This window comes from Vombatus ursinus, unplaced genomic scaffold, assembly GCF_900497805.2.
Source record: "Vombatus ursinus unplaced genomic scaffold, bare-nosed wombat genome assembly UNPS02014798.1, whole genome shotgun sequence".
In the NCBI taxonomy this organism is placed as follows: Eukaryota; Metazoa; Chordata; class Mammalia; order Diprotodontia; family Vombatidae; genus Vombatus; species Vombatus ursinus.
The window spans coordinates 35,401,394-35,416,385 of record NW_020954576.1 but is presented as its reverse complement, the minus strand read 5'-3'; the positions used below and the strand labels follow the sequence as shown (position 1 = coordinate 35,416,385).

General features: G+C 33.2%; 1 protein-coding gene across 5 annotated transcripts in view; it reads right to left on the bottom strand.

Annotated features, from left to right (window-relative positions):
• ESRRG (estrogen related receptor gamma) overlaps positions 1–14,992 on the bottom strand; it is a 658,508-nt gene that overhangs the window by 215,827 nt on the left and 427,689 nt on the right. For 2 of the 5 annotated variants that reach the window (XM_027871326.1, XM_027871327.1), the window contains exon 1: positions 10,674–10,733. The exons of the other annotated variants lie outside the window; for them this stretch is intronic. In XM_027871326.1, the coding sequence (XP_027727127.1) occupies positions 10,674–10,729 (56 nt within the window). In that variant the 5' untranslated portion in view covers positions 10,730–10,733. Of the gene's footprint in view, positions 1–10,673; positions 10,734–14,992 lie in introns of those variants that run through there. 5 annotated transcript variants of the gene reach the window in all.

The following is a 14,992-nucleotide window of genomic DNA, read 5'->3' as shown; positions in this document are numbered from 1 at the left end:
CTTTCCCCAGGCAGGAATTTTTATTTCAGTTTGAATCTTAAACCATTACATTTCCAGTGATGCATTTTTATGTTTACAGTTGACATCTTCATAGAAGAATGAAACCTTTGAGTAACAGCTCAAAAGCATGAAGGTTGCCTGCAGTAAGTACTTAAATTATTTTACACCTAAATGGAGCCAGTTGTTTTTAGTTAAAATTTAATAAACCTTAAACCAATGACCTTTCTTCCACAGAAAGGCCCAGAGTTGCAAAAACGAACTTTCCAATGAAATATATTTTAGCGAACGAGTGCTGAACAAAGGGCTATTTAAAGCTGAATGCTTTGTCAATTTATCAGCTTGTGAACATTCTGTTCCTGAATTCCCCACTGCTGCTGGATGTATAGAACAGTGGTGCCTTAGTTAATCGAATACTATTGATTTGAGTGTGTCACAGTGATTTCATTGAGAGTAATCAATAGTAATCCAAAATCAATCAATCTACTCTTGCACTATCATTTATCAAATCAGAATACACCAAATTATTTGCCTGAATCAAATTACAAAGAAAGGAAAATGGTAAGATAGGGAAAAAGTTAATTGCTTACAAAAAGCAATACCAATGCCATCTTAAAAAGGAAAGAACTTCAGAAGGTTTAACAACTTAGAAAAATTAATTAGATTCAGACAAGTCTCCAAAATTTATCATGACCTACTCACTTTTAAAAAATTAATAATTCTTTTACGGAATGTTGTATAGATTCATATATGACGTGATCTGACTAATGGCTTAACTAGGTTGAAACACATAGATGAGGACTGATGAGTTGAATATCAATTGTCTGTCACCTGTTCAGTAGAAAAAAGAGCAAGGAAACTAAGTTAGGAATAAGTGCATCTTCTAATACTACAAATGAGAGTTCATGAAACATTAGAGGGAAATGTGTTGAATTACTCAAGAGGACAACAAATGGAAGCACTCTTTTATCAACAGGATTGTTACTATTGTCCCTGAGGTTCCTTTATCAACATATTCACCTCTGATTTAGTAAAGGTAATAAATCCTTTTTATTCATTAGTACACTCAAAAAAAAAACAAGGCTTATTATTCTTTAACCTGGGGGAAAAAGGCACAATGTGCCTAAAACGTTTACTTTTGCTAATGTAAAAGTGTAGGCATTTTACTTCATTCCCGATAAGCTGGTGCCAGTGGAAGTGATTATTCTTTTCTTATTCAAAACATATCAGCATTTGGAAAGCTCTCTTAATCTTATCAGGTGTATGAACAGCACAGTTACTGAAAACAGTTTGTACAGCTCCTCTCTCTTTCTGCCAAGCTATCAGATAAACCCCCAACTAACTAACCGTATTTACACACAATCAAACATAAGCGGTATCTTCCATGTATAGACCTATACCAGTTTGCCACAGGTTTTTCAGCTTGACATTAACTTAACAAAAATGTCAGCAGTATCCCAACCTGACAACAATCACAAAAAAACAAAACAAAACATTATGAAAACACTCAACTAAAGTATTCAAACAGAAACAAAAGAAAAAAAATAAGATATTGACAGTAATCACTATGGAATCCAGACATTGCTTTTTCCATAAATCCCAAAGGCATGCTTATATTTATTATGTAAGGGTAAAATTCATATCGTATACATGCACAAGCACAATATATACAAAGTTTATCATGTGCTTAGCTTTGGAAAAGCAAGTCATCACAGTATCTTAGTAAGGAAGAAAGGCTTCTTTTACTTTTATTTACTTCTTATACTTGAATAAGCTTTTCCATATTTCAGGTGATTTCAGCAGAGGGGTGATAAGTTCATGGCAAGCAGAAATATATGGTGGACAATGTATTGAATTTACCCCAAAACAGTGCAAAAAAAAATAAATAAAAAGCAAAGCTGCTGTCATACACAGTAACCAAATACTTAATACAGTGTTTGAAATTATTAAGAATGAGCAAAATGCACTATGCATTAAAATTAGTATCTGCAATCACAATGTGTGAATTTTTACCTGAGGTCCCTTTCAGCTTTACATCTATGTTCCTATGACCTGCTCAGTGAAGACTTAATTTTTTTCTCATTTGTTTGACTACTCAACCTGTAATATCAAAGAGAAAGCAAAACAAGCAAAATATCCCAGTCCAATTTAATTCAAGCTTCTTTTACTTCATTACTTAAATTTGATCCACAATAAAGAACTATAAACAAGCATACATTTATTTGTAGCTTTAGTGGGTGCAGTTAAGTGGAAAAAACTGGGAAGTTTGAACTTACAGCTACTTAAGATTTTGTCCATAAACTCTTCATTCCTTCCTCCCACCACCACACTGAATACCTCCAATGGAACAGATAAGGCCAACCACGTGGCACCACCTGAGCCCATCTCATGTTCTTGTCTAGACTCCAAGAACAGAATAAGCCACCCCCTAGATTTGAAGAACAATGAAATGAGCTTAAAGCCAAGTGTGCAATGCCCTGCAATTCTGGTGATTGGTGCTTGTCCATCTGTGACACCTTGGTCTCATGATTGATGGGACAGGTGTCATTCATGTTAATGCAAATCACTGACAGTGTTGTTCAACCAATTTAATACGATTTAGCACCAGAATGTATACACTTATTTCCTAATAGGAAAGTGATGTGGTTTCCATAATCCCTTTATCCAGTTATCAAAAATGCTAACTTCACTTCTTCGTCACTCCTGGGAATAATTAGTTAAATGCAATATTTTATACCACAGACATCTGATCAGGGCCAATATAACTACCAGAATTTTACTATTTCTCTCACTGAATGGGGGGGAATAAAAGGACATCATTATCATATCCTACAGAAGTTAAAGCACAATATTAATTTGGGGAGCAATGTCAAATAGTTGGGCATATTTGTATTTGATTTTTGCACTTCAAATCATTTTCTAGAAACCTAAAGACTTTCATCTCAATTCCCAGTTTTACATTTTCAGATGACTACTAGTTTTGAATTCCTATTTATTCTTAGAGATGTAATGAAACATTTTCCCTTTTCTCCTCCAAGCAAAATTCTCATAACTATTGCCAAGAACTAGCACATTATTTAAGAATATGTAACTTTTGAAACTTATTTTAACTTACACAATGGATATTCAAAAGGAAGGTGAAGGTAACAAGTTTTGTTTCTGATCCAAAAATAATAGAAAATAAGCCCTCCAGCAGAAATGAAGGTATTAGTTTGTACCGTTAACAAGAAAAAAATATTTCCAAGAACAATGCTATTATGTTATCTGGCTACTGTTTTAAATTACATTTTTTCCCATATTACATAATCTTTCAAAGTTTTTATCTGAAGGAGAAAAGGAGAAAAATAAGTTTCAAGGCCCCCAAAAAATAGAAAAGCTGCAACAAAAAATGTTCCTTCACTCAAAATCAAATATATTTTCAGGGTAAGGATGAATTGATTTTCCTGACTTGTTGAAAAAAATAATTACGAAATATACAAGGGCAAGTTAATGTCATTATTTCAAATTGATTTTTTTCCAAATTTCATTTTTAATATGGCATAAAGATTTCAGAGAATTCTAATCAGTCTTTTGTCTATCCATTCTCATCTACTACCACAACTAGATTCCTGGAGTTACTGTTTTAAATAGCAGTCAGCAAGCAAACAGGTATCCCCTAGTTAGTTACATTATATTTATTTATTAAGTAAGCCATCTACCTGATTGTATTATGATAATTTTTTGGTAACTTCCAATGCTTCTAGCACAGGACTGGCCAATTACTTGAAAGAAGAGTGTATTATGGAGAAGATGAGAATATGTGCTAAATCAGCGCAACTGTGATACTTCTGATGTTCCTCAGCATGGCTAACAATTTTTTTTTTCGTTGGCTAGGTAAGTGCTGCCAAAACATCTTACACATGGTATGTAGTTCCATTTTGATTTCTGCAACTTTGTTTCATTCAAAGGAACATGAAAAAGGATAGAGGAATATGTATGACAAGAGTTGACTTTTATAGTCTTACTCAAAAGACAGAACATACATTTGCTTTTAAGTTTTCTCTCAGGATGTAAGACTTTCCTTAGTTTAGTATCTTTTAGTGTATCATATCTCTGCAATTCACGAACATATTTAAATTCCTAAAAAAGTGGATGTCATGAATTAAATATGCGTTATTTTGAAATAATTCAATATATTCGGGTTTCCCTTCTTGGAAGTGCATGTGTTACATGGTTTTTAGGCATAAGGATGTATGCATATATCTACTCGAACTACATATGGATATTAAAAGAATATAACTGATTAGAAGTTAAAATAATTTGGCTAAGGTACACACCTATCTCCCTGCAATATACTACTTAATCACTCTCCAAGTAAATCACTCTCCAAGCACACAGGATCATGTCTAATACCACAAATTACAACTTACATTCAAAAAAATTTTTTTTAAAAATACAAGTTTGTCCCAAACATGAAATTATGGGCACACATATATCCACATGCAAACTACAGTTTAAATTTTTTTTAAAATTAGACTCTACTTCAGTTTTGTAAACTACATTTGCAAAATACTGGCAAATATAATGTGGTCATATAGAGCAAGAAATATGTTACCAATTAAAAATGATGATATGGTTAAAATATTCTTAAAATTAAGAATTTCCTAGAAATGATCATTACTTTCTTTAAATGAATTTTTAAACATCTGAAATGTAAAAACTTCAAATGGGTTTGAGTCAAGAATATAATGTGAGGACAGTAAAAGATTAATTAAGGTGTTAAATAAAAGAATTTTACTTACTATATAGACAACAAAAAAAACATTTAAGAGAAACTGAGTATATATTTGAATATATGTACATTTAATTATGCTCCAAAATTATTTTTAGGAATGCAACCAAAAATTTCAATCATATTACACAAAACAGAGCACCTAACCTGCTGCTTTTCAGTTACATCTCTTTATATTTGACTGAATTAAATCATAACAGTTACCCTTTCAGAATAAAAATGACAATTCTGAAGCCAGCAATTCACTTTTTTGGGTAGGAGGGAGAGAGAAATAGTCTGGCATACCTCCTTTTTATAAAAAAATTAAGGAAGGTATTTATATAAGGAAGATAAATGAAATTAATGGTTTTATTTATTTGAAACCTATCATGTTTTATATTAAGTATATCTTAAAAGAATGAAGAGAAAGCTAGTTAAAAAAAATGTTTCTGATATACAGGACCCAAATCATAAAATTATGAACTTAATACCTCAATGTAATTATAATTTCACACATGTGCACATTATTGGTTAATACATGAATGAAAACACAACAAATATTGTAAGTGATTAATATAAAATAAAATCAGTTCAGGATTTAATTAAGAAGTTACCTGTCTTTTTTGCAGTGGTTAAACCATCTGATTAAGATACATGCCCTGCCTGGCAAATATAGCAAAAACTTGGGATCCAATTTTGAATATATAGAAATATATATACACACATATTTAAAAGTAGATGCAAAAATACACATATGCGTAAGTTTCTTAAAAGCCTGAATTTTCTTTTCTCTCTGTGTATATGATTTAGAAATACTTCTTTATTTGTATGATTAGAAACATACATACTGCATATACAGGTATGTGTACACATATGTAGAATTAACTTGTTTGGTTTGTGATCTAAAATGTATGCATTACAAATTTACTGTAGTAAATATACACACATGCTTATATACATGAGTATATAAAAACTATAATTAACTCTAAAAGGTGCACAAAATATAAAAGAACATTTCATAAGGACATCGTTAAACTACAGAAATTGTTGATGTCATCCCTGCAGTATCAAACATACACATAAGTATGATTGGAGACAGAGGGGCTAAATATTTCACTGTCAGAGCTTGTCGAAAACTGCAATTAATTTCTATCTCACGTGCTTTAGGACAACGACAATTTAATACAAGGCCAATGGATGTAAAAGAGATAAAAACTGAACAAACTGGCTCTGTGTAATCACAGAATTTCTCCAGAGAGCTGGATAGAACTGCAGCTCATAGACACTTATAACAGATCAACATTTTATTGTTTCTCTCTTACATAAATTTTCTGAGAAACAAATTCAGAACTGATCTGATACAAAATTTCAACTGAAATGATAATTGAAAGCTCTTCTCTTATTCCTAGTATCTGATAATGATCTTAAGAGATGAAACTAGAAAAGGCAACAATATTAATTACATTCATAAAAATTACTACTTCTAAAGTCCATTTGTTTGAAATATTAAATTTTACTTACTGTATGATGAGATATAAGCAAAATCCTAAATGTCAAAGGTTGCTGTCCTTTAGCATCAACAAAGAATCATTCAGGTTTATTATTATCTTATTTAGCTACCATGATAGAAAACTGTTCAGGGAATTTTTCTAAGTGATAGGGTTTGAATGCTATCTACCTTCAAAAACAATAGTCTGCTCTTTGTTTCTGGTGCTTGTTGGAATGAGGTATGGTGAAAGTATTGTTAAATAGAATCAGAGAAGTTACCTGCTCTGTTTGATGAATAGCACCATGGATCTGAAATTAATTGCAAAAATAGGACCTGGCTAATGAGAAGGTCCTTATCTTTTCTCAACATTGGAAGCACAAGTATTTTTCTGCTGGCTCGATATTTTTAAAAAATTCCCAAAGTACTATTAACTAACTTAAAACCTGATTAAAACACTCAGAGCCAACACGTAAGCTGCCTGAAATTTCTAAGCATTGAAAAACTGAAGGTTAAAATTCTAATTTCTGATTAACTTATTTTAACCACTTTTTTTTAAGGGGGAAAATGTACTCTTCTTCTATACCTACTAGCATTATAAACAGATGAAGTAACAATTATAAAACTGGTTGGAGATGTGCATATTACAAGAAAGATTACAAATAAACACATCAAATGTCTCCAGATTGGGATTTTTTTAAAAGAACATAATGCTACTTTATAAAAAACTGAAAAAAAAAATAATGCATTCAAAATAATTAAGGGATAGTCACAAGGGTTTTGCTAATAACATAGGTTAATTACTGCTGAAACACACTAGGCTCACTCAGTAAATAAAAGAGAAGCGCCATAAACACATTAAAATGAGAAACCATCACTATCAAAGGGGCTGGCCAAAACCCTTCCTCCCCCAATCCTCACCCACTTCCACCCTTAATAAATGAAAACTTGCCTTGTCTGCAGAAGCAGGATTTTAAAAACTTTGAACCAAAAGTGCCCAGAATTGCAAAACAGACATACACACATACACATACACACACACACACAGATAATGAAACACATGTACTTTATTCGCCTTCCAAAGAGAACACAAAATTCATTTCATTGACTTGAGGACACGATGTGCCTCAATTTGTAAGGGGAAATTTGATATTATGTAATATACTTGGTATGGCTACCTAGGCTATATCGAGTTATGGGACTTGAACCCAACTGGCTGTTTAATTTTTCTTTTCTTTTAATAGGACTGATCTTTTTTATACCTATAATACTTGTGATGTGCAATGCTACAAGACTCTGAACCTGAAACAAACTCCAATGAAATCTGTTGTCACTTCCACTAATTTACAACCTAACAACCTCTCCTCCTCACCACTGACTGCACCCTCCCCCCAGAAAAATTTGACCACTTCTCTTACCTACATCCCAAAATACCATCGCTTTGAGTTAGGAGGTATTTTGAATTTTTGAAAATGACAAGTTAGTTCCATGCAACTCTGACATTAAACTAAGTAACATCCCAGTCTGAAGTTAGAAATGATTATAATTAGAAAAATAATGTGACAATGTCTGTGCATAGTTCTCATATCAAGTACTATCTAAGTGACTTAAGGCAAGACCTTATCTGTCTTCTTTATCTAAATTGCACCTACTCGGATTCTAGCTTTATTTCTTTTTCATTTGTGTATTTTCCCTCCCTTCCAGTTTAAAAAAAATTCTTGAAATACTTGGGGGCATCTGAATTTTTATATAATCTGATTTGGGGAAAAAAAGGCTAGCAAAATGGCTAGGATGACAGAGACATCGGCTGATAGAACAGAAAAGTGTATGAAAACAGAATAAATGTGACTAAACTTGTGTGGCACAGAGCAGTTAACTCAAATAAACAAGTATGTTCGATTTTCTAGGTCTTTAATTCAGCTCTCATGTTTAAATTTACAAAACAATCTCATCCCTTTCCCTGTTTTACAGTATCTCACGGCCATATTTCATTGCCCCTTCCAACAGCTGGGACAGCTGTTAAAACAGTCAGTAAAATTAAGTCCGCTTTGTAATCCTGTAGTCAATGTTACATTTTAATCAGAGGTTGAAAGGGATTTCATGTGATGAACACACTCATTTAGAATGATTAGACTGACACATGTCAAAATGAGTAGATACATTATTTTCCTATATTACTGTATTAACTATTATTACTACTAAAAACATAAATGCGAAACAAGGTTCAAAGTACTGTATTCTTTCATATGTCCTTCCCTAAAACCAAAGAAACCTAATAAAAGGTTAATATTTCAGGTTCCCTTAATCTAGTCAGATTTTAAGTATTAAATCTCTCTCTCTCTCTCTCTTTTTTTTTTTTTTACAAAATCCAATGCTGAAAATTTCCAGTATTTTCACTGGAACTGCAGGACTCTGGCTTGATTTCTATGTATATACACGTGATGGAGGTACAGCCCAAGTACAATTACTATGAATATTAATAGCATGTATAAATTCTGTGGTTTATTAATTGAGACAGAGAGGCAGATGTGTTGCTTAGCATTAGATCTTTCTGTCTGTCCAGTGAACCACATAACCATCAGAACTGCATCCAGATAATAAATCTGAATTTTTTTAAGATGACTTTTAATTGAGCCAAAAAAGAAAGCATGAGCTACTTTGAATCTTGCACCACAGCCAAAAGGACATGTGCCCTGATTTCATTTAACTGCATCTACTTTAAGAGGCTTATCTAAACTAATTATTCAAATTAGCTTTAAGAAGATAAATTCAAGAAAACTAGGTAAAAAGACTCCCTTTTAAGGCCCTATTAAAGTTTCTTTTCTTTTGCCTATTTATTTTTGAAAGAAAGTTCAGAATCTGAGTGAGCTTTCTTTAGTAGTCTCTTTTCCCCCTTTTGGGCCAATATGTAGACATTTTATACTCTCTTATTCAGCCACTCCAAGTGTACTAAGCTACAAATCACATTTTACTGGCCATTCTACCTTTGTTTATTTTGTGATTTTTGAACCCCTACTATTTTAAGACTGTCTTCTTATTTGATTTTTCAAACTGAACTTGCTCTCTCTCCATAATTTCTCTGTCATTGATTAAGCCCAACTCTCCCAGGGTATTTTCCAGGGTGTACATACCATGCACACGCATGCACCCATATGCATCTTCATGCACGCACACACACACACACACACACACACACACACTCTTCTGTTTAAAATCACCAACATACAGGATTGCAACTGCAAGTCACTTTTCATCTCTGGCTTAATTACAAAGAGCAATGCAATATGCAGTCACTAAGGACAGCTAGTGGACATCTACCTATAATACACTGTCTCTTCAACATAGCCTTATATTTTTCCCCCACAAGCCACAGACAGACACAGTGTTTACTAAGTGCACCCTTTTCAAAATTACAACATTCTGTATTATTGTAATGTGAAAGGAAAGCAATATAACTGACTCAACAGAAAGATGAACCAGTGACAGCTCCCGCGATATACTAATATTTTATCCTGGCTGTAGGATGAAATTAAGTTTATGATCTGCTCATCGACACCAGAATACCTAATTTACTTCCTCATTCAACCCCCCTCCCCATTTACTCTCCCCTTTTGGTAATCTCAACATGAATTGGCTTGTACACAAAGATATGCATAAATACAAATTAAACTGAGTGTAAGAGCCAAAGTACTTTGCTGTATCTTGTGGAGATAATAAGTGAAATAACTCTACTCTCTCTGTATAACCCATTTGAGTGTAAAATATTAAAAGTCAGACCGTCTTTCTCTTTTAGGTTTTTTTTTTTTTTGGAGGTGGTTGTGTTGTTAATATTCAGAATGTGTGAAAATCCCCAGTTAGTTAATGGATTGATTTGTCAGCTAAGTGCTGACTTAACGCTAACCATGCAAATAACATTATTCTCGACCTGAATTGCAGGAGGCTAGTTTTAAAATTGTTCTCTGAAGGAGAATTAGCAAATGTGCAATTTTCCCTCTAACTCTGTGAGGTAAGAAATGACAGGGAGATGGAAATATCTGTCAAACTGCAAATACATAAGAGGCACTCAATAGTATAAATCATTTTTGAATATTGTATTTTAAAACATTTTTTTTCCTTGGGAAAATGGGTCCTAGTAAAAGATGCATTTTAACAGTTCAGTAAGCATTGGTGCCAAGTGCCTATTCTTAGCACCTGAATAAGAAGTGACTGTCACACAGCTGTTTTACTGACAGTTACCGAGCCTCGCCTCAAAGGTAACATTGTAGTCAGAGAACAATTCTCGACTTACTGAATTAGGAGATCACCCTCAGCACAAAAGGCACAACAGACACAAACAGCCACTCATGCACACAAAATACGTAAATCGTTACCTGAATCAGGGTACGAATATATATTTGTATCTTTTCAATTTAAAAAGACAAAAAAAAGAAGGGTACCTACTCTTCTTCGTAGTGCAGGGAAAAAGATTCAGGAATGCAAAGTTCTACCGAATCCATGTGCGACCGGCAACCATTATTTGTGCACCCCAGCTATAAATCAAAGTTTCCTTGACAGAGCCCCGCGCAATTAACACAAATGTTCTCCTGGTGACAAGCCTATAGGCACAGCCAGTTGGGACCAAAAGCTCTCACACTCTCCTAATCAAGGACTTAAAGCCCCGATTGGAGCTTATTAATATGAAGTAGGGCTTTACATATGCAGTCCCACTGGCCCAGGCGAGCTCTAGATTGGAAGAGCTTCCGCCAATCAGAGGACAGGAGAACCCAGGCAGCACAGATTGAGGAGAGCCAGGCAGGTAGAGAGGGTGGAGATAGAGAAAGGGGACTGAAAACAGTGGGCAGATAAGGGAGGGGTGGAGGGAAGAGAGATTTAAATGCTACAAATATTTTCTGAGAGGCTACAAAGGAACATAATTAACTTAACTCTTTAGGTACTGGAAGGTTTTTTTTTAATTTTTAAAACCTAAAGTACATTTTGCCTGTTACCTTGAAAAGAAGAGAACATGCCAGACTCACAGTTAATTTGGGGAAGAATTCTACATAAGGTAGAGAAATAAGTTTATGATGCCATTGTCTATGTTCCATTACATTTTTGCCTCATTATTCAGTCTACTTTCTCATTCACTTCTTATAGCTCTTTCTATATATATATATATATATATATATATATATAAATTTGTAGTGGACATTTAAAATTCAATATTATTCTAAGATGCTTAATTACTTTTTTCACTATAATTGTTTATTTTTAGGTAGCAATGATTACATAAATATGGTAGTCTACACAACTAAAACAAAAGAATTCATTACTAAATTTTATATGCATATAATTCATATACCTATCATTTCCTTTTCTCTTTCCAAATATGCTCAATGTACACTTTCACAAAATGAAAATAAGCAACTATGGAATCAATCATTTTTCCACTTGCTGAAGGTAGAGCAGAGAGAAGTGATCATAGTACATTAAATCTAAATAAATTTAATTTAACTAAATAAGGACTGCATTGTGGAAAGTTAACATTGTAAAAAATTTGAAATATAAATGTTCTTAATTTTATACTTTCCCTTCCCCCCCAAAAAATGCTTCCCACCTGAGTGGGAAACAGAAGTACAGATATTATTTTGACACCAGTGCATATTTCATGTCATGTGCATGTGCATATATATTTGCATACATGGCACATTTCAAAATTAAGTAGGAATCTAGACTGGGAAAAATATCATCTTTTGCGACTCAGACACCTGGCCTCTCATTAAGACAAGTTAATGAATGAAGCAGTTTGAAATATAAGATCATAAAAGTAGATTAAGAAAACTAGAAGAAGAATAAATAATTAGAAGTTTGTTTTTTTTAACTACTTTTAACAAATGTAACACTAGGATGAGGAAATAATATTTATTTTTCTGGTAAGCTACATATTTTTTTTATTTTAATGAACTCAAATGTACACTGGAATACTTTTCAGATATTTATAGGGCAAAAAGAAAATTGCAACCTCATTGAGAATGTAACACAATTTTGTAATTCATATGTGATGCTCACAAAATCTTTTGAGCCTGGAGCCCTGATGATGAAAATAACAATCTTTGATATCAAAACCAATCAGTACACATACACAGAATGTGTTAATAACACTAAATCAGAACTCAAAGCACCCTCTCATAAAATCTCCTGGTTTTTCTATATTAAAATAGAACGGCCAAGTCAAAGTCCAGAATAGAAAAAGTGACAGACATGTTTTTTGTCCTTCCAAAGGGGAAGGCAATTTCCTTTTGCTATGTATTTAACCAGACTTAAAGTGCAGGCCTGGTTACTTATATTTGGGGTCTTAAATGCATGCAAGTTTCTATATCCGAACTAACATAGCAAAACTATGTCTGTGACTACTGTATAAAAGCAGGTAGTAAAAGCTTAATTACCAGTAGCATTATGCTGTCTATATTGTTAAATGTGAACTCTGCAATTAAGATGTAAATTTGGTTGTGAGCAGTGAATTAAAAGAGCTCTGAGATGTAGAAGAAAATCCAAGCACTCTGCAGACAGCAGAAAGACAAAAAAAGAGTTGCCTTTATCAAATCTAAATCAAGCTACTGAATCATTTTTTACAGTTTTAAAAGTAAAAACCCTTTCAAAGGCATTTTGATAAAAAAAATTCCTAAAAACACAAGAACTTCAGCATTAGAAACACAAACACATAGTATATCAAGCAAATTTTGATTCCTGAATAACCTAAAATTATTACCATTTACTGATTTAATCGCAAATATTTTCTCAGCATGCAAACAAAAAATTTCAATGTTCAGGAATCCTTCTCATAAAAAGCCATGATCTCAAGTAGTCTCAAATACTATGTTTAAAGGCATCTATCTATATGTCTGTCTCTTTGCTGTATTCATATTCCTTTGCATTATCATGCTGACAGTTCGGCGTTTATTACTCCTTTGAAAGAGCTATTCTAAAGAAAAGAATCTCTAGTCAAATTTATTATTATTACCTGAAGAAACCTAAGTTTTCTCATGTTTTCAGTATTTTAAAATTTATCTTTATACTCTGTATACTTACTTATCTGCAGAAGTGCCTATTTGGATTTTTGTGTGGTATATTTCCTTAAGCACACTTTTCATATTCAGGTATGAATTTCTCCATGTTACATGCACACATACACAAACACTTTCAGAACAACATTTTTACCCTATTATGCCATCACGACTTTTCCACCAACCATCTTTTATCCAGGCAAGGAGCTCCCTTCACTGCAATCCCTGTTCCTTGAATGACCAGAAGTATTGTATTGGACTTCACACAGTAGTGTGTTTTCCTCCCCTGGGGCCAAAGTGTCACCTCTACCAGTCAAGGACCTAAGATTACTCCTACTGTCTTGAATTCAGTTTAACCAATTTAAATTTTAAAATAAAATCTATTGCACTAAACTTCTGGGACAGGTTCCAGGACATTTTATAAAGAAACACAGTAAAGTCATCCCAAGAACCTTTCCTATTCACAGAGACTTCCCCATGGTGGAAAGGGAAGGGAGAGTGGCAAGGTGGAGAAGGTGAAGAAATGGGTCTGTTTAAAGATTGGGGTGATTGTACGGGGAACAATAGATTTCTATTTTAATTAATCTAGCAAAAAAACCATGATAGACATATCAACATTCAGGCAATCAAATCTACACATTATAAAAACTACAAAAGCAGGAATAATAGAGTCAAATAAAAGAAGCTTTCTTGACTGTCTCCCAAAGAACATTAATGAGCTAAGTCTATATCAGACCATCAGACTGTGCATATAATTATCCCTATGTAAATCTTTCAACATCTTCATCTTTAAACAACCCAGTAACTCCGGAATTTCTAAACAACCTTATCCTTAAACCACAGCTAACCCACAGGCCACAAGGTAAAGATGCTTCCTTCACTTTTAACATTTTAATGAACCAGTACACTGCCCCACCTCCCCCAGCCCTGGCAAGTAAAAAAGTAAGTTTCTTTCCATATAAACACAAACCAGAAGTTTTCTTTATTTACACATTAAAATTTTATTTTTGAGTCTTTGGGCTCTCGAATCAGGATCATATACTAAATTCCTACAACCTGGACAATTTTAGCAATGATTTCTTATGTTTTCATTAAAGTTGGTCCAAAAATGCTTATTCTTCTTGCATTTTGAGCCGCACTATGAAAAAAATCAAATAAATTACTGTTTGCAGTTAGTTACCTTCTCAATACTCTCAAAACGTAACTGGGAGAAATCATAAAAATGAGCACACAATTCAAATACATGTTTTACAACTGAATGATTAGTACTAAAATCTCCATGACTGTCATACTATTTTTCAGTCACACTTGAGTTTTTATTTCATATTTTTTATTTTTGTTTGTTTTTTTTTTCATGAAAAGCTAAATGTACCTTTAAAATTATAAAAGGTGGAATAACTGTTGATTTTGAGAATGCTGCTTAAACTAGCTGGGCAGATGTTCCCCCAATTCTGTAAGGCTTAGAAAAGTACACAATGCATTTGTATGACTATGTTATCTTTTATCTATCAGTGCTCAGAGCTAATGTTTATTATAAAAAAGAATTAGGATAAGCATTAGCTATTTTTTTCTTCTCAAACCCAAACTTCAAAATATACATACTTTTAACCTTTTGTAGAACATAAATTTGCCTCCTGATAACAGTGCAGAATGCTTTCCTTCAGAAGTCAGAATGATGGCAGTACACGCATTTACTACCAAAACCTCAACAATTCATCA